The sequence below is a fragment of the Ranitomeya imitator genome, chromosome 2, assembly GCF_032444005.1.
Source record: "Ranitomeya imitator isolate aRanImi1 chromosome 2, aRanImi1.pri, whole genome shotgun sequence".
Taxonomy (NCBI): domain Eukaryota; kingdom Metazoa; phylum Chordata; class Amphibia; order Anura; family Dendrobatidae; genus Ranitomeya; species Ranitomeya imitator.
Window position 1 is genome coordinate 339,454,755 of NC_091283.1, and position 23,780 is coordinate 339,478,534.

Genomic DNA, 23,780 nt, shown 5'->3' on the forward strand with positions numbered 1-23,780 from the left:
GCTGCCAGGGCACATTCATTCCACTGAGTGAGCACAGACCACTTTCTAAACTTCTGACAATATATCTCCGCTTCATCCTGACCCTGACACAGAGCCAGCAAGATTTTCTCTGCCTGATCCACTGAATTAGGTTCGTCATAAAGCAATCCCAGCGCCAGGAAAAACGCATCAACATCACGCAATGCTGGATCTCCTGGTGCAAGGGAAAATGCCCAGTCTTGAGGGTCACCACGTAACAAAGAAATAATGATCCTTACTTGTTGAACAGGGTCACCTGAGGAGCGAGGCTTCAAGGCAAGAAACAATTTACAATTATTTTTGAAATTCAAGAACTTAGATCTATCACCAAAAAACAAATCAGGAATTGGAATCCTAGGCTCTGACATCGGATTCTGAACCACAAAATCTTGAATGTTTTGTATCCTTGTAGTGAGATTATCCATCCAAGAGGACAGACCTTGAATGTCCATGTTTACACCAGTGTCCTGAACCACCCAGAGGTAAAGGGGAAAATAGAGACAAAACACGCTGCAAAGAAAAAAAAATGGTCTCAGAACTTCTCTTATCTCTCTATTGAGATGCATTAGTACTTTGGGCCTCCTGTACTGTTGTGACCTGGTGGTCAGGACAATAATGGACCTGGTGGTTAAGAGCACACGGAATGACCTGATAGTTACTGATAATAAGGACGAGCTCTGGGACGTGGGAACTCTGCTGAACGCAATCCCTAAACCTATCAAACACACTAGAAATAGCCGTGGATTGCGCCTAACGCTCCCTATGCAACTCGGCACAGCCTAAGAAACTAGCTAGCCCTGAAGATAGGAAAATAAAGCCTACCTTGCCTCAGAGAAATTCCCCAAAGGAAAAGGCAGCCTCCCACATATAATGACTGTGAGTAAGAAGAAAATACAAACACAGAGATGAAATAGATTTAGCAAAGTGAGGCCCGACTTACTGAACAGACCGAAGATAGAAAAGGTTACTTTGCGGTGAGCACAAAAACCTACAAAAGACCACGCAGAGGGCGCAAAAGACCCTCCGCACCGACTCACGGGGCGGAGGCGCTCCCTCTGCGTCCCAGAGCTTCCAGCAAGCAAGACCACAAAATAAATAGCAAGCTGGACAGGAAAATAGCAAACCCAAGAAATACAAGCTGGAACTTAGCTTCTGATGGGAAGACAGGCCACAAGAACGATCCAGGAGTGAACAGACCAATACTGGAACATTGACAGGAGGCGTGGAGCAAGGATCTAAGTGGAGTTAAATAGAGCAGCAGCTAACGAATTAACCTCGTCACCTGTGAAACTCAGAAACGCCCATCAGAGGAAGTCCATGGACAGAACCAGCCGAAGTACCATTCATGACCACAGGAGGGAGCCCGACAACAGAATTCACAACAGGGCACGGGTAATGTTGTGGGACACGTGCTGGTGTAATGCCGGTATGGCACACCGAGAGTTATAGTGGTGGCTGGGGACCGAGTACCTTGGGACGGCCGCCACCATCAGGTTGCGGAAAGCTTCTGTCTCCATGAGCCTAAAAGGCAACATTTCGAGCGCAAGCAGACAAGAAATGTGTGAATTTAGTACTGTGGCCTGTGGGTCGTTGGCTGCATATTTCCACTTGCGTTCCAATGACTGGGGTATGGACAAATGAAAGCTGCGCTGGGACAAGGACGTGGACGTGCTTGATGATAGTGCTAGTTGACTGTGGGCAATGACAGGTGCAGGGCATGAGGCATCTTCGCATGCACCATGGACAGGGGATTGGCTTGCATGCACAACAGTGGAAAAAGCAGTGGTGTTACCCGCGGACGCTGTTCCTGGAGCCTGGTGTTCGGCCCACAAAGTCGGGTGCTTTGCTGCAATGTACCTGATCATGTTGGTGGTGGTCAGGCAGGTAGTTTTGCTACCCCTGCTGATGTGGGCATGGCAGGTGGTGCAAATGGCCTGTTTGGGGTTATCGGCATAGTCTTTAAAAAACAACCAGACTCGGGATGACCTGACAGTTGGAATGGTAACTTCCATCATGTTGGTGTTACTGGGAACAGATGCACTTCTTCTTTCTGCGGCCACCACACTGCTTCCTTCCTGTTGGGGTGCTATGCCTCCTTCCTCATGTGTACTGCTGTCCTCGCTCTGCTTGTCCTCCTGCCAGGTTGGGTCAGTTACTATATCATCCACCACCTCATCTTCCACATCCGCACCCTGGTCCTCCTCCTGACTTTCTGGCAATTGTGTCTCATCTTCGTCGACCTCTTGTGACACTTTCCCAACGTCGCCTTCGTGTGAACGTTGCTGCTCAAATATTTGGGCAGCGCTGCATGTGATTTCTTCTTGCCCTGCTTCAAGTGGACCCACCAAGAGTCCCGAATCTATAAATGGAAAAGTGAACAGCTCTTCGGAGTGTCCAAGTGTGGGATCAATTGTCTCCGGACACTCGGCATGGTGGGAGAAAGTAGGATCAGGGTGAGTCATATGCGGTCTAGACTCATGGCTACTCAGACTTGACTGTGTGGAAGACGTGGGGTTGGTGGCAAAGTGACTGGAAGCATTATCCGATATCCAACCAACAACCTTTTGCAACTGCTCTGGGTTCAATAGTGGTGTGCTGCAGTGCCCTAGTAATTGGGACAGGAATGTCGAGTGAGAAGATGTGGGTGTTTTTTGTGTCCCACTTTCAGCTTCCCACGTCCTCAGCCTCTGCATGTACCATCAGCATCACATCCACTTCCCCATCTTTTGCCACGCGCCTTGCCCATTTTAAATGGACTACTACAATATAGTATTTTCCACGTTCACTGCAAACTTATATGTGATCAGTGTGCATAAAAACCACAGTTTAAATTATCTGGACTGTAGGTAAAAAAAAAACAAAATAACTGTTGTTAATAACTGAGGTAAGACACAGCAAAACCAGTTCAAAAGAGCCCTCAAATGTCACAATGTTTAGCCCACAGAGGAGGCATTTGACAGAGATACCACACTGTTCAATATGTGGCCTGTATAGTTTTAACTCCTTTCTGACATCTGACGTACTATCCCGTCGAGGTGGGGTGGGCCCGTATGCCCACCGAGGGGATAGTACATCATACGCGATCGGCCGCGCTCACGGGGGGAGCGCGGCCGATCGCGGCCGGGTGTTAGCTGCCAATCGCAGCTGACATCTGGCACTATGTGCCAGGAGCCGTCACGGACCGCTCCCGGCACATTAAACCCCGGCACACTGCGATCAAACATGATCGCGGTGTGCCGGCGGTACAGGGAAGCATCGCGCAGCGAGGGGGCTCCCTGCGTGCTTCCCTGAGACCCCCGGAGCAACGCGATGTGATCGCGTTGCTCCGAGGGTCTCCTACCTCCCTCCCTGCAGCAGGCCCGGATCCAATATGGCCGCAGCATCCGGGTCCTGCAGGGAGGGAGGTGGCTTACCAAGTGCCTGCTCAGAGCAGGCGCTTGGTAAGCCTGCAGTTCTGTAAGGCAGATCGTTGATCTGACAGAGTTCTGTGCAATTTGTCAGATCAACGATCTGTGATGTCCCCCCCTGGGACAGAGTAAAAAAGTAAAAAAAATTTTTTCCAAATGTGTAAAAAAAAAAAATCCTAAATAATGAAAAAAAAATAATATTATTCCCATAAATACATTTCTTTATCAAAATAAAAAAAAAAAATAAAAGTACACATATTTAGTATCGCCACGTCCATAAAACTGGCCCATTAGTTAACCCTTTCAGTAAACACCATAAGAAAAAAAAAAAACGAGGCAAAAAACAACGCTTTATTCTCATACAGCCAAACAAAAAGTGGAATAACACGCGATCAATAAAAAAGGATATAAATAACCATGGTACCGCTGAAAACGTAATCTTGTCCCGCAAAAAACGAGCCACCATACAGCATCATCAGCAAAAAAATAAAAAAGTTATAGTCCTGAGAATAAAGCGATGCAAAAATAACTATTTTTTCTATAAAATAGTTTTTATCGTATAAAAGCGCCAAAACATAAAAAAATTACATAAATGAGGTATCGCTGTAATCGTACTGACCTGAAGAATAAAACTGCTTTATCAATTTTACCAAACGCGGAACGGTATAAACGCCTCCCCCAAAAGAAATTCATGAATAGCTGGTTTTTGGTCATTCTGCCTCACAAAAATCGGAATAAAAAGCGATAAAAAAAGTCACGTACCCGAAAATGTTACCAATAAAAACGTCAACTCGTCCCGCAAAAAACAAGACCTCACAAGACTCTGTGGTCCAAAATATGGAAAAATTATAGCTCTCAAAATATGGTAACGCAAAAAATATTTTTTGCAATAAAAAGCGTCTTTCAGTGTGTGATGGCTGCCAATCATAAAAATTCCCTAAAAAAAACGCTATAATAGTAAATCAAACCCTCCTTCATCACCCCCTTAGTTAGGGAAAAATTAAAAAAATGTATTTATTTCCATTTTCCCATTAGGGCTAGGGTTAGGGCAAGGGTTAGGGCAAGGGCTAGGGTTGGGGCTAGGGTTAGGGCTAGGGTTAGGGCTAGGGTTGGGGCTAGGGTTAAGGCTACAGTTAGGGTTGGGGCTAAAGTTAGGGTTAGGGTTGGGGCTAAAGTTACAGCTAAGGTTTAGATTACATTTACGGTTGGAAATTGGGTTGGAATTAGGGTTAGGGGTGTGTCAGGGTTAGAGGTGTGGTTAGGGTTACTGTTGGGATTAGGGTTAGGGTGTGTTTGGATTAGGGTTTGAGTTATAATCGGGGGGTTTCCACTGTTTAGGCACATCAGGGGCTCTCCAAACACGACATGGCGTCCGATCTCAATTCCAGCCAATTCTGCGTTGAAAAAGTAAAACAGTGCTCCTTCCCTTCCGAGCTCTCCCATGTGCCCAAACAGGGGCTACCCCAAAATATGGGGGATCAGCGTACTCAGGACAATTAGGACAACAACTTTTGGGGTCCAATTTCTCCTGTTACCCTTGGGAAAATACAAAACTGGGGGCTAAAAAATAATTTTTGTGGGAAAAAAAGATTTTTTTATTTTCACGGCTCTGCGTTATAAACTGTAGTGAAACACTTGGGGGTTCAAATCTCTCACAACACATCTAGATGAGTTCCTTAGGGGTCTACTTTCCAAAATGGTGTCACTTGTATGGGGTTTCTACTGTTAAGGTACATTAGGGGCTCTGCAAACGCAATGTGACACCTGCAGACCATTCCATCTAAGTCTGCATTCCAATTGGCGCTCCTTCCCTTCCGAGCCCTCCCATGCGCCCAAACAGTGGTTCCCCCCCACATGTGGGGTATCAGCGCACTAAGGACAAATTGGACAACAAATTTTGGGGTCCAATTTCTCCTGTTACCCTCGGCAAAATACAAAACTGGGGGCTAAAAAAAAATTTTTGTGGGAAAAAATTTTCGTTTTATTTTTACGGCTCTGCATTATAAACTTCTGTGAAGCCCTTGGTGGGTTATAGCACTCACCACACATCTAGATAAGTTCCTTAGGGGGTCTACTTTCCAAAATGGTGTCACTTGTGGGGTGTTTCAATGTTTAGGCACATCAGTGGCTCTCCAAACGCAACATGGCGTCCCATCTCAATTCCTGTCAATTTTGCATTGAAAAGTCAAACGGCGCTCCTTCCCTTCCGAGCTCTCCCATGCGCCCAAACAGTGGATTACTCCCACATATGGGGTATCAGCGTACTCAGGACAAATTGTACAACAACTTTTGGGGTCCAATTTCTTCTCTTACCCTTGGGAAAATAAAAAATTGGGGGCAAAAATATAATTTTTGTGAAAAAATATGATTTTTTATTTTTACGGTTCTGCATTATAAACTTCTGTAAAGCACTTGGTGGGTCAAAGTGCTCACCACACCTCTAGATAAGTTCCTTAGGGGGTCTACTTTCCAAAATGGTGTCACTTGTGGGGGGTTTCAATGTTTAGGCACATCAGGGGCTCTCCAAACGCAACATGGTGTCCCATCTCGATTCCAGTCAATTTTGCATTGAAAAGTCAAATGGCGCTCCTTCGCTTCCGAGCTCTGTCATGCGCCCAAACAGTGATTTACCCCCACATATGGGGTATCGGTGTACTCAGGACAAATTGTAGAACAACTTTTGGGGTCCATTTTCTCCTGTTACCCTTGGTAAAATAAAACAAATTGGAGCTGAATTAATTTTTTTGTGAAAAAAAGTTAAATGTTCATTTTTATTTAAACATTCCAAAAATTCCTGTGAAGCACCAGAAGGGTTAATAAACTTCTTGAATATGGTTTTGAGCACCTTGACGGGTGCAGTTTTTAGAATGGTGTCACACTTGAGTATTTTCTATCATATAGACCTCTCAAAATGACTTCAAATGAGATGTGGTCCCTAAAAAAAAATGGTGTTGTAAAAATGAGAAATTGCTGGTCAACTTTTAACCCTTATAACTCCCTAACAAAAAAAAATTTTGGTTCCAAAATTGTGCTGATGAACAGTAGACATGTGGGAAATGTTACTTATTAAGTATTTTGCGTGATATATCTCTGTGATTTAATTGCATAAAAATTCAAAGTTGGAAAATTGCGAAATTTTCAAAATTTTCGCCAAATTTCCGTTTTTTTCACAAATACACGCAGGTAATATCAAAGAAATTTTACCACTATCATGAAGCACAATATGTCACGAGAAAACAGTGTCAGAATCAATCGTTCCAGAGTTATAACCTCATAAAGAGACAGTGGTCAGAATTGTAAAAATTGGCCCGGTCATTAACGTACAAACCACCCTTGGGGGTAAAGGGGTTAATTTAAACAGAAAATTACTGTATAGAACTTAGGTAACAGACTGCAAAAAAAGGTGAATGTAGGCCTGAAATGGCCAAATTTGTAGTCCACAGATAGATGTGGATTTTGACACAGATACCACAATGCTCAATATGTGGCCTGTATTTTTTAACCCCACAATACTGTATAGAACGATGGTAACAGACAGCAAATACAGTGGAATGGAGGCCTGAAATGCCCAAATTTGTAGCCCACATATAGATCAGGCATCTGATAGAGATACCGCACTGTGCAATGTGTGGCCTGTATTTTTTAACCCAAAATACTGTATAGAACGAGGGTAACAGACAGCAAGTACAGTGGAATGGAGGCCTGAAATGCCCAAACTTGTAGCCCACAGAGAGATCAGGCGTCTGACAGACGTACCACACTGTTCAATATGTGGCCTGTAATTTTTACCCCAAAATACTGAAAGGGGTTGTCCACTACTTTCATGTAACCCCCCAATGTATCCCCCCAGGGCCCCTATTGAATTGTGTAAATACCTTGCGTTGTCGTTTTCGCCTGTGAGCGGCGCTATGGCTGCGGCTGGGTACGGGTCACGTGACCCCCAGGCTGCAGCCGCCGCTCATTTCCGCCGACGTCACGTCAATTTCCAGACTCTAGAAATTGACGTGACGTCAGCAGCAGGAGTGACCAGCCCCCACAGTCAGCAGTCACTCAGCAAGAGTGACTGGGCTGTGGGCCGTGCTGGGGGGCTGCCTGCGGGACTGTGCTGGGGGCGGGCGGGACTGTGCTGGGGGCGGGCGGGGCTGTGCTGGCGGCGGGCGGGGCTGTTCTGGCTCTGCTGGGGTGAGTGTGTGGACGCCTGACGCCGGGGTCTGGGTGCCGGCATGTGCCGCTTGGCGCCGGGGTCTCCTGTGCCGCTCGGCGCCGGGGTCTCCTGTGCCGCTCGGCGCCGGGGTCTGCTGTGGCGCCGGGGTCTGCTGCGGGGGTTGTCATGTGTGTGTGTGTGGTCGTATGTATGTGTATTTGTGTGTGTGTGTGTGTGTGTGTGCAGGCATAGTCCGATGGGACTACAAGTCCCATCGGGCTCTGCCTGCTACACTGACAGTGACTGGCACATTAGCCAATGATGGGACAGTTGTAGTCCCATCATCCGGCTAATGTGTTGAATGAAAAAAAATAAAAACACTCAGTACATACATACAACACACACCATGCGACATGCACCATGCAGCGACATGCGACATGCACCATGCGACGACATGCACCATGCGACGGCATGCGACATGCACCATGCGACGACATGCGACATGCACCATGAGATGGCATGCGACATGCACCATGCGACGGCATGCGACATGCACCATGCGACGGCATGCGACATGCACCATGCGGCGACATAGTAACATAGTAACATAGTTAGTAAGGCCGAAAAAAGACATTTGTCCATCCAGTTCAGCCTATATTCCATTATAATAAATACCCAGATCTACGTCCTTCTACAGAACCTAATAATTGTATGATACAATATTGTTCTGCTCCAGGAAGACATCCAGGCCTCTCTTGAACCCCTCGACTGAGTTCGCCATCACCACCTCCTCAGGCAAGCAATTCCAGATTCTCACTGCCCTAACAGTAAAGAATCCTCTTCTATGTTGGTGGAAAAACCTTCTCTCCTCCAGACGCAAAGAATGCCCCCTTGTGCCCGTCACCTTCCTTGGTATAAACAGATCCTCAGCGAGATATTTGTATTGTCCCCTTATATACTTATACATGGTTATTAGATCGCCCCTCAGTCGTCTTTTTTCTAGACTAAATAATCCTAATTTCGCTAATCTATCTGGGTATTGTAGTTCTCCCATCCCCTTTATTAATTTTGTTGCCCTCCTTTGTACTCTCTCTAGTTCCATTATATCCTTCCTGAGCACCGGTGCCCAAAACTGGACACAGTACTCCATGTGCGGTCTAACTAGGGATTTGTACAGAGGCAGTATAATGCTCTCATCATGTGTATCCAGACCTCTTTTAATGCACCCCATGATCCTGTTTGCCTTGGCAGCTGCTGCCTGGCACTGGCTGCTCCAGGTAAGTTTATCATTAACTAGGATCCCCAAGTCCTTCTCCCTGTCAGATTTACCCAGTGGTTTCCCGTTCAGTGTGTAATGGTGATATTGATTCCCTCTTCCCATGTGTATAACCTTACATTTATCATTGTTAAACCTCATCTGCCACCTTTCAGCCCAAGTTTCCAACTTATCCAGATCCATCTGTAGCAGAATACTATCTTCTCTTGTATTAACTGCTTTACATAGTTTTGTATCATCTGCAAATATCGATATTTTACTGTGTAAACCTTCTACCAGATCATTAATGAATATGTTGAAGAGAACAGGTCCCAATACCGACCCCTGCGGTACCCCACTGGTCACAGCGACCCAGTTAGAGACTATACCATTTATAACCACCCTCTGCTTTCTATCACTAAGCCAGTTACTAACCCATTTACACACATTTTCCCCCAGACCAAGCATTCTCATTTTGTGTACCAACCTCTTGTGCGGCACGGTATCAAACGCTTTGGAAAAATCGAGATATACCACGTCCAATGACTCACCGTGGTCCAGCCTATAGCTTACCTCTTCATAAAAACTGATTAGATTGGTTTGACAGGAGCGATTTCTCATAAACCCATGCTGATATGGAGTTAAACAGTTATTCTCATTGAGATAATCCAGAATAACATCCCTCAGAAACCCTTCAAATATTTTACCAACAATAGAGGTTAGACTTACTGGCCTATAATTTCCAGGTTCACTTTTAGAGCCCTTTTTGAATATTGGCACCACATTTGCTATGCGCCAGTCCTGCGGAACAGACCCTGTCGCTATAGAGTCCCTAAAAATAAGAAATAATGGTTTATCTATTACATTACTTAGTTCTCTTAGTACTCGTGGGTGTATGCCATCCGGACCCGGAGATTTATCTATTTTAATCTTATTTAGCCGGTTTCGCACCTCTTCTTGGGTTAGATTGGCGACCCTTAATATAGGGTTTTCATTGTTTCTTGGGATTTCACCTAGCATTTCATTTTCCACCGTGAATACCGTGGAGAAGAAGGTGTTTAATATGTTAGCTTTTTCCTCGTCATCTACAACCATTCTTTCCTCACTATTTTTTAAGGGGCCTACATTTTCAGTTTTTATTCTTTTACTATTGATATAGTTGAAGAACAGTTTGGGATTAGTTTTACTCTCCTTAGCAATGTGCTTCTCTGTTTCCTTTTTGGCAGCTTTAATTAGTTTTTTAGATAAAGTATTTTTCTCCCTATAGTTTTTTAGAGCTTCAATGGTGCCATCCTGCTTTAGTAGTGCAAATGCTTTCTTTTTACTGTTAATTGCCTGTCTTACTTCTTTGTTTAGCCACATTGGGTTTTTCCTATTTCTAGTCCTTTTATTCCCACAAGGTATAAACCGCTTACACTGCCTATTTAGGATGTTCTTAAACATTTCCCATTTATTATCTGTATTCTCATTTCTGAGGATATTGTCCCAGTCTACCAGATTAAGGGCATCTCTAAGCTGTTCAAACTTTGCCTTCCTAAAGTTCAATGTTTTTGTGACTCCCTGACAAGTCCCCCTAGTGAAAGACAGGTGAAACTGCACAATATTGTGGTCGCTATTTCCTAAATGCCCAACCACCTGCAGATTTGTTATTCTGTCAGGTCTATTAGATAGTATTAGGTCTAAAAGTGCTGCTCCTCTGGTTGGATTCTGCACCAATTGTGAAAGATAATTTTTCTTGGTTATTAGCAGAAACCTGTTGCCTTTATGGGTTTCACAGGTTTCTGTTTCCCAGTTAATATCCGGGTAGTTAAAGTCCCCCATAACCAGGACCTCATTATGGGTTGCAGCTTCATCTATCTGCTTTAGAAGTAGACTTTCCATGGTTTCTGTTATATTTGGGGGTTTGTAACAGACCCCAATGAGAATTTTGTTACCATTTTTCCCTCCATGAATTTCAACCCATATGGACTCGACATCCTCATTCCCTTCGCTAATATACTCCCTTAAAGTGGACTTTAGACAAGACTTTACATAGAGACAAACCCCTCCTCCTCTCCGATTTTTACGATCCTTTCTAAACAGACTGTAACCCTGTAAGTTAACTGCCCAGTCATAGCTTTCATCTAACCATGTCTCGGTTATTCCCACTATGTCAAAGTTACCTGTAGATATTTCTGCTTCTAGTTCTTCCATCTTGTTTGTCAGGCTTCTGGCGTTTGCGAGCATGCAGTTCAGAGGATTTTGTTTTGTTCCAATCTCCTCACTGTGGATTGTTTTAGAAATGTTCTTACCTCCCTTCTGAGTATGTTTTCCTGGGTCGTCTTTGTTCGAGTCTAATGTTTTTCTTCCCGTCCCCTCTTCTTCTAGTTTAACGCCCTCCTGATGAGTGTAGCGAGTCTTCTGGCGAATGTGTGTTTCCCAGGTTTGTTGAGGTGTAGTCCGTCTCTGGCGAGGAGTCCATCGTACAAGTAATTCACACCGTGGTCTAGGAATCCGAATCCTTGTTGTCTGCACCATCGTCTTAGCCAGTTGTTTGCATCAAGGATCCTGTTCCATCTCCTGGTGCCATGCCCGTCTACTGGAAGGATAGAAGAAAAAACTACCTGTGCATCCAGTTCCTTTACTTTCTTCCCCAACTCTTCAAAGTCCTTGCAGATTGTCGGTAGGTCCTTCCTTGCCGTGTCATTGGTGCCAACATGTATCAGAAGAAATGGGTGGACGTCCTTGGAGCTGAAGAGCTTTGGTATCCTATCGGTAACATCCTTGATCATCGCACCTGGAAGGCAGCATACTTCTCTTGCAGTTATGTCCGGTCTGCAGATGGCTGCTTCTGTGCCTCTCAGTAGTGAGTCTCCCACCACCACCACTCTTCGTTGCTTCTTGGCTGTACTTTTTGCTGTCACTTGTTGCTGTGTGCCCTTTTCTTTTTTGCTTGCTGGTATTGCTTCATTCTTGGGTGTGCCATCTTCATCCTCTACAAAGATTTGATATCGGTTCTTCAGTTGTGTGGTTGGTGATTTCTCCATGCGACGGCATGGGACATGCACCATGCGACGGCATGCAACATGCACCATGCGACGGCATGCTACATGCACCATGCGACGGCATGCGACATGCACCATGCGACGGCATGCGACATGCACCATGCGACGACATGCGACATGCACCATGCGACGACATGCGACATGCACCATGCGACGACATGCTACATGCACCATGCGACGACATGCTACATGCACCATGCAACGACATGCTACATGCACCATGCAACTACATGCACCATGCAACGACATGCACCATGCAACGACATGTGACATACAGTACATACATACATACTACAGACATACAGTACATATAACATAGAGTACATACTCACCATCACTTGTCACTTTGTTCCCCGAAGCCATTGTCACCTGTACAAAATATTAAAATAATAAACAAACAATATACTCCCTGATCCGCATAAATCTAATTAAAACGAGTGTCCCACGACGATCTCCCTTGGAGAGCAGGAGCATCAGTTGATGCGACCACTCTCCAGGGGCTCCAGGAACACAATGATGAAAGGTATCCTTCCATCATGTATTCCTCACAAGGTATTCCTACGCCCCTGTGAGAAAATAGTCCCTAGTCTCACTATTGGCATTGCTGGGTGAGACATTTTCCCAGGCAGCAATTGCCATAAAGTGAGACCAGTGAACTAGAGTAACCTCAGTGATGCACTGCAGGAGCCATTGTCTCCTGTCAGTGTGTCACTGAGGGTCCTATAGAGCAGTGACATCACCCGATGTCACTGTTCTATAGGTGAGATCGTCGTGGCACACTCGTTATTAATTGGACTACGGCGGAAAGGTAGTATACGGTTTATTATTTTAATTTTTTTTGCAGGCGCTGAAGTACGATAAGTATGGTTAAATGAAGAATATTAAAATACTTTTTTCCAAATGTGTGTGTGTCTTATTAACCCTTTCTTACTATTGGATTAGTAATGGATAGGCGTCTTATTGACGCCTCTCCGTTATTAACCCGGCTTAATGTCACCTTACAATAGCAAGGTGACATTAACCCCTTATTACCCCATATCCCACTGCTACTCGGGAGTGGGAAGAGAGGGGCTAAGTGCCGGAATTGGCGCATCTTACAGATGCGCCATTTCTGGGGCGGCTGCGGACTGGTATTTGTAGCCGGGGGGGGGGGGGGGGCAATATCCATGGCCCCTCTCTAGGCTATGAATATCAGCCTGCAGCTGTCTGCGTAGCCTTTCTGGCTATAAAATATAGGGGGACCCCACGTCATTTTTTTTGGGGGGGTCCCCCTCTTTTAATAGCCAGTAAAGGCTACGCAAACAGCTGCGGGCTGGTATTCATAGCAGGCTACAGATGTGGGCCCCAGCCGTCGGCTTTCCCCCTCTGGCGCAGAAAATTGCGCGGAAGCGCACGCCGTTTTTTTTCCGCTTTATTTATTTATTTATTTTTTAAATTCAACGCTAATTAAGGCCTCTTTCACTCTTGCGTCGGTACGGGTCCATCGCTATGCGTCGGGCCGACGTACCGACGCACGTTGTGAAATTTGTGCACGACGTGGGCAGCGGATGCAGTTTTTCAACGCATCCGCTGCCCATTCTGAATTGCGGGGAGGAGGTGGCGGAGTTTCTGCCGCACATGCGCGGTAGAAAATGGCGGGCGAGACAGCCTAAAATTTTTTCTATTGAACGTTTTTTCATGCCTATGGTCCGCCAAAACACGACGGATCCGTAGCACGACGGAGGCGATGTCTGGCCATCTGTCACGATCCGTCGCTAATACAAGTCTATGGGTAAAACGCATCCTGCAAGCACATTTGCAGGATCCGTTTATTTGCACCGGATCGTTTTTTCCCGCCAGATCCTTTTTTTTTTCAACCGAATCCGTTTTTTTCTGCCGGATCCATTTTATTCCACCGGATGTTTTTTTTTCCACCAGATCTGTTTTTTCTCATAGAGTTGTATTAGTGCCGGATTGCGCCTGGTGGCCACACGTTTAATCCGTTTTTGCAGGATCCGTCAAAAAAGCTGTTTCCACCGGACGGAAAACACATACAGAGGAACGGTTTTTCGGTACGTCGAAAAAATGCACAGCGTCTGATCTAGCAAAAAACGGATGAAACGTGTGGCCATCAGACGCACTCCGGCGCTAATACAACTCTATGAGAAAAAAACGGATCTGGCGGAAAAAAACGATCAGGTGGTAAAAAACGGATACGGCGGAAAAAAATATATCCGGCAGAAAAAAAAAGTTCCGGCGAAAAAAAACGGATCCTGCAAATGTGCTCACAGGATGCGTTTTGTACCCATAGACTTGTATTAGCAACGGATCCATCATGTTTTGGCGGACGCAACGCACAAAAAAAAGTTCAGTGTAACTTTTTTTGTGCGACGTCTTTCATTTCCGACCGCGCATGCGTGGCTGGAACTCCGCCCCCTCCTCCACGCTCATCACAATGGGCAGCGGATGCGTTGTAAAACTGCATCCGCTGCCCATGTTGTGCTAAATTTAGCATAACGTCCGTCGGTACGTCTGGCCGAAGGTTTGCGACGGCCCCGTACCGACGCAAGTGTGAAAGTAGCCTTACATCTGAATTTGCTGTGTATAATGTAACCCCCCAAATAATATAATGCAGCCCCCCATAGAGTATGATGCAATCACCCCTCATAGAATATAAATATAATACAGTCCCCCATAGAATATAATGTAGCCCCGAATAGAATAGAATGCAGCCCACCTCCCCATAGAATATAATGCAGCCCCATCAAAGAGTATGATGCAATCATCCCTCATAAAATCTAATACAGCCCCCCATAGAATATAATGCAGCCCACCTCCCCATAATATATAATGTAGCCCCCATTGAATATAATGTAGCCCCCATAGAATATAATGCAGCACCCCATAGTATATAAGACAGCCTCCCCCATAGAATATAATATACCCCACATAGTACCGTATATAAGACAGCCTCCCCCATAGAATAGAATATACCCCCGCAATAGTATATAACACAGCCACAGAGTATATAACACGGCCTCCCCCATAGAATATAATATACCTCCCATAGTATATATCAAAGCCCGCATATAATATAGCACAACTTGCATAGTATATAGCACAGCCTACATAATATAGCACAGCCCGCGTAGTAGTATACAGCAAAGCCCATGTAATAGTATACAGCACAGCCCGGGTCGTAGTATATACAGCACAACACGCATAGTAGTATATACAGCACAGCCCGCGGAGTAGTATACACAGCACAGCCCACACAGTGGTATATACACAGCACAGCCCACACAGTGGTATATACAGCACAACCCACATCTCATCCCCCCCGATAATGGCTCCACACTCTCCTCACCTTTCCTCTTGCCCGCGCTGCTCCTGTCTCGGCGGCTGCAGTCTGCCCGGGACACAGCAGATGTGCGATGAAATGACGTCATCGCGCACCCACAGTGTCAGAGGCAGAGCGGGGAATGATGGGAGAGGGAGCGTCAGCGGACGCTCTCTCCTCCATCATTGCATTGAACTATACCGGCGTCATAGACGCCGGTATAGTTGAAGGCGGCGGCTCTGACGGGAGTAGGGGGGAAAGCGTGCAGCGGCCCACTACTGGCACCGGCCCTTCTGGCATTTGCCAGAAGTGCCCGATGGCCAGTCCGGCCCTGGTCACCACCCACACACTTCCCTCCTCCTGAACTGCAGCGTTTCTCTGACCCACATCCGCAGCAAAACTGCAGATATGTTTTACATCTCAATGAAAGTCTGAGGCCGGAGTCACACTACAGCGAGATACGGCCAAGTCTGGCAGGTTAAATACAAGCTCTGGCACCAGCACTCCGGAGCGGAGCGTGCGGCTCCATGTATTGCTGTGCGGCCACACGCTCCACTCCAGAGTGCCGGTGCCAGAGCTTGGTTTTAACCTGCGAGACTCGGCCGTATCTCGCTGTGTGTGATCCTGGCCTAAGGGTGCAGAAACACTGCAGTTCGGCACAAAAGAAGTGACATGCTGCGGAGAAAAAAAAAAGCTGCGTTTCGGTGCGGCCTTTTCCGCAGCATGTGCACAACAAGTCTGCGGCTCCCATAGACTTACATTGGTTGTGCACAACACTGCGGATTTGATGCAATTCCGTACGACAAATAACGCTGCGGATCTGCAATCAAATCCGCAACGTGTGCACACAGTCTTAGCATTTAGTGAACCTAGCAAAAAGGCAAGCAAAAAAACAAGTGTGGGATTGCACATTTTTTGCAATTTCATCGCACTTTGAATTTTTTTCACATTTTCTGTTACACGACATGGTAAAACCAATGGTGTCGTTCAAAAGTAGAACTTGTCCCGCAAAAGATTGATGGCCATATGGTCACATGGCCATATTGATGGAAAAATTATGGCTCTGGAAAGAAGGGGAGCGATAAACGAAAAAAGCTCCAGGGGTGGAAATAGATATATGTATCTGTATCTATCTATCTATCTATCTATCTATCTATCTATCTATCTATCTATCTATCTATCTATCTATCTATCTATCTATCTATCCCATATCTATCTATCTATCTAGTATCTATCTATTTATCTATCTAATATCTATCTATCTATCTAGTATCTAATATCTATCTATCTATCTATCTAGTATCTAATATCTATCATCTATCTATCTATCTATCTATCTCTGTGTGTAATGGAGTGTGGGTTGGACAAATGTAAAAGAGGAGTTGGACAGAAATGACACTACAAATCTTTTTGAAGAGAGGTGGGAGGGGTTTGGGTGTGTTCTGGAGTGGGTGTGCTAGGTTCGGGCTTAGTGGCAGTGCAAAGCATCATAGAACTTGTAGTATTAGGGCACAATAAGGAAGTTGTCGATTAACCCCATGAGAGCTGAATCCAGCACTGAAGATGTGCTGCTACAGCATGATAACAGGTAATATTGCTAAAATAAACACAGTAGATGTTTTCAGTGGCACATAATAGCAAGATTTATGAAAAAAAAACAAAAAACTTTATAGTAGTGGACAACTTCTAGAACGAGGGTAACAGACAGCAAATACAGTGGAATGGAGGCCTGAAGTTTCCAAATTTGTAGCCCACAGATAGATCAGGCGTTTTACATAGGTACCACACTGTTCAATATGTGAACAAGCAAAAATAAAATAAAGGGGCTCTGGATTGCTTTGGAATAAAATAATCAGATAATTAATAATTAGTCCTTAGAAGGACTGTTGGTTTAGCTGGATTTGTGTCAAATCTGATGGTATACCCACACTAATTGATATATGCCAAATCTGACCCTATCTCGGCAGCACCTCTCCCTACACTGTCTGAATCAGGAGCTGAATGTGATGAGCAGGGCGGCAACAGGTCTCTTTTAGACCTGATGACTCTGTGCAGCTACCCAATGACTGTAATACCATAACCAAGATGGCTATGGCAGTACAGTGTGTGGCAGACAATCCCTGTATGTTGATTGGCTCTGTAAAGCGCGCCAATCATGCAGGGCGGAGACCCGAGCTCCCGCCAAGCAAAACCGGAAATGCTCGATGCTCGCCGAGTACAACGATGCTCTGGTGAGTAAAGAGCATTACCGAGTATGCTCGCTCATCACTGGTAGTAACCATGGATACCTAAGTTTATGCAATGCTCTGCAGATGGGGTGAGCAATATAGCGAGTCAGAAGAACTAGACTACATATTTCCTAATATTATTATTACATCTACTACATATTGGGATAGTTGATCAGAGCTGGGAATACCCCTTTAAGAATATTACATGTTTATATGTTGTATATTTTTATCTGTTGCTATAGATTGTAATGTAATAAAGCTTATTTTTAATCCCCCCTTTATTGCTTCAAACTTTTCTGTGTTTGTGTATTATGTTTGTCATACTTTAGAGGTTCAGTACCATGAGATTTGTGAACAGGTGGCTCACCACTGCCTTAGGCCAGTCTCACACGTCCAGATAATTCCGGTACTGGAATTATCTGTGTCCATGTGCTTACGTTGAACATCAGTGTGGCACAAGTGCGGCAGCCGTGTGCCGCCCGTGTGCCAACTGAGGACAACACGGACTGTGCAGGAGACAGCGCTATAGTTAAGCGCTGTCCCCTGCGTGCGGTGCTGAAGCCGGTATTCATCCCTTCTTCCCAGCAGCGTTCGCTGGAAAGAAGGAATGAATAATCTTTTTTTTTTATTTATATTTGTTTTTAATATAAAGTTGCCGGTAATCTGCCCCCTCCCACCCCCTGTGCGCCCCCCGCTGGCATTAAAATACTTACCCAGCTCCCTCGGTGCTTACATCCTCTCAGCGTCGCAGCTCTTCCTGTATGAGCGGTCATGTGGTGCCGCTTATTACAGTAATGAATATGCGGCTCCACCCGTATGGGAGGTGGAGCCGCATATTCATCACTGTAATGTGCGGCACCATGTGACCGCTCATACAGGACAAGCAGCGACGCTGAGAGGATGTAAGCACCGAGGGAGCTGGGTAAGTATTTTAATGCCAGCGGGGGGCGCACAGGGGGTGGGAGGGGGCAGATTACTGGCAACTTTATTTTAAAAACAAAAATAAATAATAAAAAAAAAGATTATTCATTCCTTCTTTCCAGCAAACGCTGCTGGAGAGAAGAAATGAATGGGGCTTCAGCACCACACGCGGAGGGGGACAGCGCTTACAGTAGCGCTGTCTCCTGCACGGCACACGGACTGCACACGGACAACATCTGTGTGCGGTACATGTTTTACACGGACCCATTGACTTTAATGGGTCCGTGTCATCCGTGCGCTCCCACGAACACTGACATGTCTCCGTGTTTTCCAAACGGACACACGGTCCGTGAAAACACGCTGACATGTGCAGAGACACATTGATTTTAATGTGTCTACGTGAGTCAGTGTCTCTGGTACATGAGGAAACTGTCACCTCACATACCGGAGCCACTGACGCGAGAAACCGGCCTTAGGACATAGTTTCATTGTACTTTGAATTGTATAGAATTATGTATAGAGAAATTATATAAAATATAAGGCATTGATTTTGAAAAATAATAAAATCAGTTTTATTCTTCGCAGATGACTGTGGTGTCAAACCAGATACCTATGAAAAGCATGACATTATTCCAGCTATACCTCCAGCCCTTCAGAGCAAAAATCAATCATGGGAGCCTTTTCAATCAGTCACCCATCTGGATTCATCACAGACTGTAAAGCAAAATGAAAGCAGCAAAAGTTATGTTAAACATCAAATAATTCCCACAGAGAAGAAAACATTTTCCTGTTCAGAATGTGGGAAATATTTTAAACATAAATCTAACTTGCTTTCACATGAGAGAATTCACACAGGAGAAAAGCCATTTTCATGTTCAGAATGTGGGAAATGTTTTACAGAGAAATCAAGTCTTCTCAATCATCAGAAAATTCACACAGGGGAGAAGCCTTTTTCATGTTCAGAATGTGGGAAATGTTTCATGGTTAAATCAGCACTTCTTAGACATCAGCAAAGTCACACTGGAGAGAAGCTATATTCATGTCTAGAATGTGAGAAATGTTTCAACCAGAAATCAATTTTACTTGTGCATCAGCGAAGTCACACAGGAGAAAAACCATTTTCATGTTCAGTATGTGGGAAATGTTTCATGGCTAAAGCAACACTTCTTAGACATCAGCAAAGTCACACTGGAGAGAAGCCATTTTCATGTTCAGAATGTGGGAAATATTATAAATATAAATATAACTTGCTTACACATGAGAGAAGTCACACAGGAGAGAAGACATTTTCATGTTCAGAATGTGGAAAATGTTTTAACCAGAAGTCAAAATTGCTTACACATTACAGAATTCACACAGGGGAGAAGCCTTTTTCATGTTCAGAATGTGGACAATGTTTTACTACAAAACAAAATCTTCATCAACATCAAAGAATTCACACAGGAGAGAAGCCATATTCATGTCCAGAATGTGGGAAACGTTTTATCCAGAGATCAGATCTTCTTAAACATCAAAGAACTCACACTGGAGAGAAGCCATATTCATGTCCAGAATGTGGGAAATGTTATGTCCAGAGACCAGATCTTATTATACATCAAAGAATTCACACAGGAGAGAAGCCTTTTTCATGTTCAGAATGTGGGAAATGTTTCATGGTTAAATCAACACTTGTTAGACATCAGCGAAGTCACACTGGAGAGAAGCTATATTCATGTCCAGAATGTGGGAAATGTTTTACAGCGAAATCAAGTCTTCTCGATCATCAGAGAATTCACACAGGGGAGAAGCCTTTTTCATGTTCAGAATGTGGAAAATGTTTTACTAAGAAATCAAGTCTTCTTAACCATCAAAGAATTCACACAGGTGAGAAGCCATATTCATGCCCAGAATGTGGGAAATGTTTTATCCTGGGACAAGATCTTATTACACATCAAAGAATTCACACAGGAGAGAAGCCATATTCATGTTGAGAATGTGGGAAATGTTATACTACGAGTTCAAAACTTGCTGCACATCAGAGAACTCATACTGGGTAGAAACAACTTTTTATGTTCAGAATGTGGGAAATGTTATTCCTGGAAATCATATCTTCTTCATCACCTAAAAACTCATGTAGAGTGTGGAGGAAATAAATAAACAATAAGGGAAATCAATCAGGCATTCTAGTTACATTTAGTTAACAAAAGGGTGAAATTGGATATACCAGTATTGTAAGCACAAAGGGGCTTTTGCTGGAGGTAGGTGTCAATCCTGACACCTTTGCTCATGGATTCTCAGCTTAGAGGGGTATTAGCAAATGGTCTGTACTAGGAGGAATATTTCCTATTGTCTGAATAGGAAGGCACAGGTATTTGAAAGGGCACAACTTGGCTCATCCATCCATTCATAGACAGCATCTTTAAACCCCTTCTCTACTTGCGCCATTTATACATGGTGCCTCAGGAGCTGTGTTCCTGTAAACTGCCATATAGATATGGTGCTGTGATCAGGTAAATCAGCTATCTGTTGTTATACAGTTGATGTCCCATCCTAGGACAATGTAAAAATATATTTAAAAAAAAAATCACAAAATAAAGAACATTATTTAATTAGTCCAATTAATATATTTATGTAAAAAATAAAATAAAAAGTACACATATTTGGTATTGCCCTTTCTGGAACGACCCGACCTATAAAACTGTCCCACTGATTAACCTCTGCAGTGAACACCTTCAAAACAAACCAAAAAAAAAACAAGACAAAAAACTATGCTTTATCATCATATTGCTGAACAAAAAGTGGAAAACAACATGATAAAAAAAACTATATAAAAGTTTTACAGCTATAAACGTCATCTTGTCCTGCAAAAAACAAGCCACCATACGGGTCCATCAGCAGAAAAATAAAAGTTATTGCTCTCATAATAAAGCGATTATTTTTTCTATAAAATAGCTTTTATTGTGTAAAAGCACTGAAACATAAAAAATATAAATGAGATATCGCTGTAGTAGTACTGACCTGAAGAATAAAACTGCCTTATCAATTTTACTATATGCGGAAAGGCATAAAAAATAATATATGAATTACTGTTTTTTGTTCATTCTGCCTCCCAAAATTCGGAATAAAAAGTGATCAAATAATGTCAAATAATCATCAAATAATGTGGCGATCTGCCGCCACTGTCAGTCTTTCCTCCCCTCCGTCCTGTCCTCTGCTGCCCTCCTCTCCCCTCTGCCTGCCCCGGCCTCCCCTTCGCCCCCCGCTGTCCGATCCCACCCCCCCCCATACTTACTGACTCCCGGTGTCCCTTCCGATGTCCCTCCATCTTCAGATTTTGGCGTTACCATCTTCCAAAATGGCAGGCGCATGTGTAGTGCGCCCACCGAATCTGCCGGCCGGCAGATTCATTCCAGGCACATTTTGATCATTAGGTTAGGGTTTAGAATTAGGGTTAGAATTAGGCTATGCGCACACGGTGTGGATTGGCCGCTGCGGATTCGTGGCAGTTTTCCATCACGTTTACAGTACCATGTCAACCTATGGAAAACCAAATCCGCTGTGCCCATGGTGCCGAAAATACCGTGCGAAAATGCTACGTTGTATTTTCTGCAGCATGTCAATTCTTTGTGCGGATTCTGCAGCGTTTTACACCTGTTCCTCAATAGGAATCCGCGGGTGAAATCCGCACAAAAAACATTGGAAGAATGAGGAGTTATATTTATCTGATAACAGCAACAGCAGGCGGTGGCTGATGGGACTACTACTCATATCAGCCTATACCCGCTGCCGCTAAAAACAATGAGAGCAGGTGTCGGCTGATGGGAGTATTCATCAGCAGCCGCCTGCGCTATAAATAAAAATCTGGTGTGGGTTCCCCTGTATTTTCTATAACCAGCCAGGCAAAACTGACATCTGGGAGTCAGCAAGGATGGTTATCAAGAATAGATAGGTCCCCACATTGTTTTTTTTTTTTTTAATTATTTCAATAAACAATTTAAAAAAACAGCCGGGTTTCCCCCCATTTTTGACAACCAGCCTTGCCAAAGCTGACGACTGGGGGCTGGTATTTTCAGGCTGGTAAGGGTCCATGGTTATTGATCCCCCCAACCTAAAAATAGCAGCCCGCAGCTGCCCCATAAAAGGCCCGTCTAGGAGACCCCTTTCATACATGTTTTTTGCCATCAGTCACAATCTGTTGGCTCGACGGATTCGTCGCAGATTGTGAAAAACTGATGCAGCGAATTAATTTTTTCTACTGATCCGACTAGCAGATCTGGCTAATTAGATCCAAAATAAATCGCAGCATGCTCAGTTAAAAAAAAATGGAATCCATCGCTAGATTCTGTCATTTGATGGATCCGGTTGCATAGGATTCCTTCCATTCGGTCAAATGACAGACGGCAAAGGATCCGTCACTGTCCTATTTTGTTCGACGTACACAAAAAATGTTACTTTGTCCGTCGTCTCCGGACGCTGGACAAACAATTTTCAAGGGATCCAGTGAACGACAGATGAAACGTGAGGCCATCCGTCGCAATCCATCGCTATTACAAGTCTATGAGAAAAAAACGGATCAGGCATCATCAATTCATTTTTTTTCAAAATTCGACGGATTGCGACTGATAGCAAAAAACTAATGTGTGAAAGGGGCCTTAGATGCGCCAACTCTGGTTCTTTGCCTGGCTCTTCCCACTTGCCCTGTAGCCGTGGCAAGTGGGGTTCATATTTGTGGCGTTGAAGTCACCTTTGTGACATCAGCTGCCAGTTTTGTCTGGCTAGTTATCAAACATAGGGGAACCCACACAGGTTTTTTCATTTATTTATAGTGCAGGATGGATACTCCCATCAGCCACTGCCTGCTTTCACTGTTATTAGCGGCAGCAGGTGTAGGCTGTCACTGTTATCAGTTGAATATAACGCTCATTATTCTCTCCTGCTCGTGTTTATGGCCAGAACAGCAGGGGAGAATGATGAGACCGGTTTTCAGCACCCGACACCGGGGAGCTGTGCTTACTGTACCACTGCTTCCCTGGCACTGGTATGTGTGGTACTGTTGCAGACATGGTTATCACACGTATTACACACAGACACTATATCTCCGGTACTGGAAGTATCAGGACGCGTGAAACCAGCATCAGTCAGTGACATTTCCAGCATTATTTTTAGGGCAGTCCCACACGTCCAGATAATTCCGGTACCGGAAAAAATTGGTACCGGAATTATACGTGTCCGTGTGCCCCTGTGTTTCTGTGGCACATCAGTGTGGCACACGTGCGGCACACGTGTGCCGCCCGTGTGCCCACTGGGTACCACACGCACCGTGCAGGAGACAGTGCTAAAGTTTAGCGCTGTCCCCTGCATCGTGCTGAAGCCGTGATTCATATCTTCTGTGCAGCAGCGTTTGCTGTGAAGAAGATATGAATAATCCATTTTTTTGTGGTTTTTCATGTATAAAATAAAGGTCC

General features: G+C 44.5%; 1 protein-coding gene across 1 annotated transcript in view; it reads left to right on the plus strand.

Annotated features, from left to right (window-relative positions):
• LOC138663655 (oocyte zinc finger protein XlCOF7.1-like) overlaps positions 1-21,390 on the plus strand; it is a 56,613-nt gene extending 35,223 nt beyond the window's left edge. Inside the window, exon 7 of the mRNA XM_069749936.1 lies at positions 18,922-21,390. Within this exon, the coding sequence (XP_069606037.1) occupies positions 18,922-20,306 (1,385 nt within the window). The 3' untranslated portion in view covers positions 20,307-21,390. The remainder of the gene's footprint in view (positions 1-18,921) is intronic.
• The last annotated feature ends 2,390 nt before the right edge of the window (positions 21,391-23,780 follow it).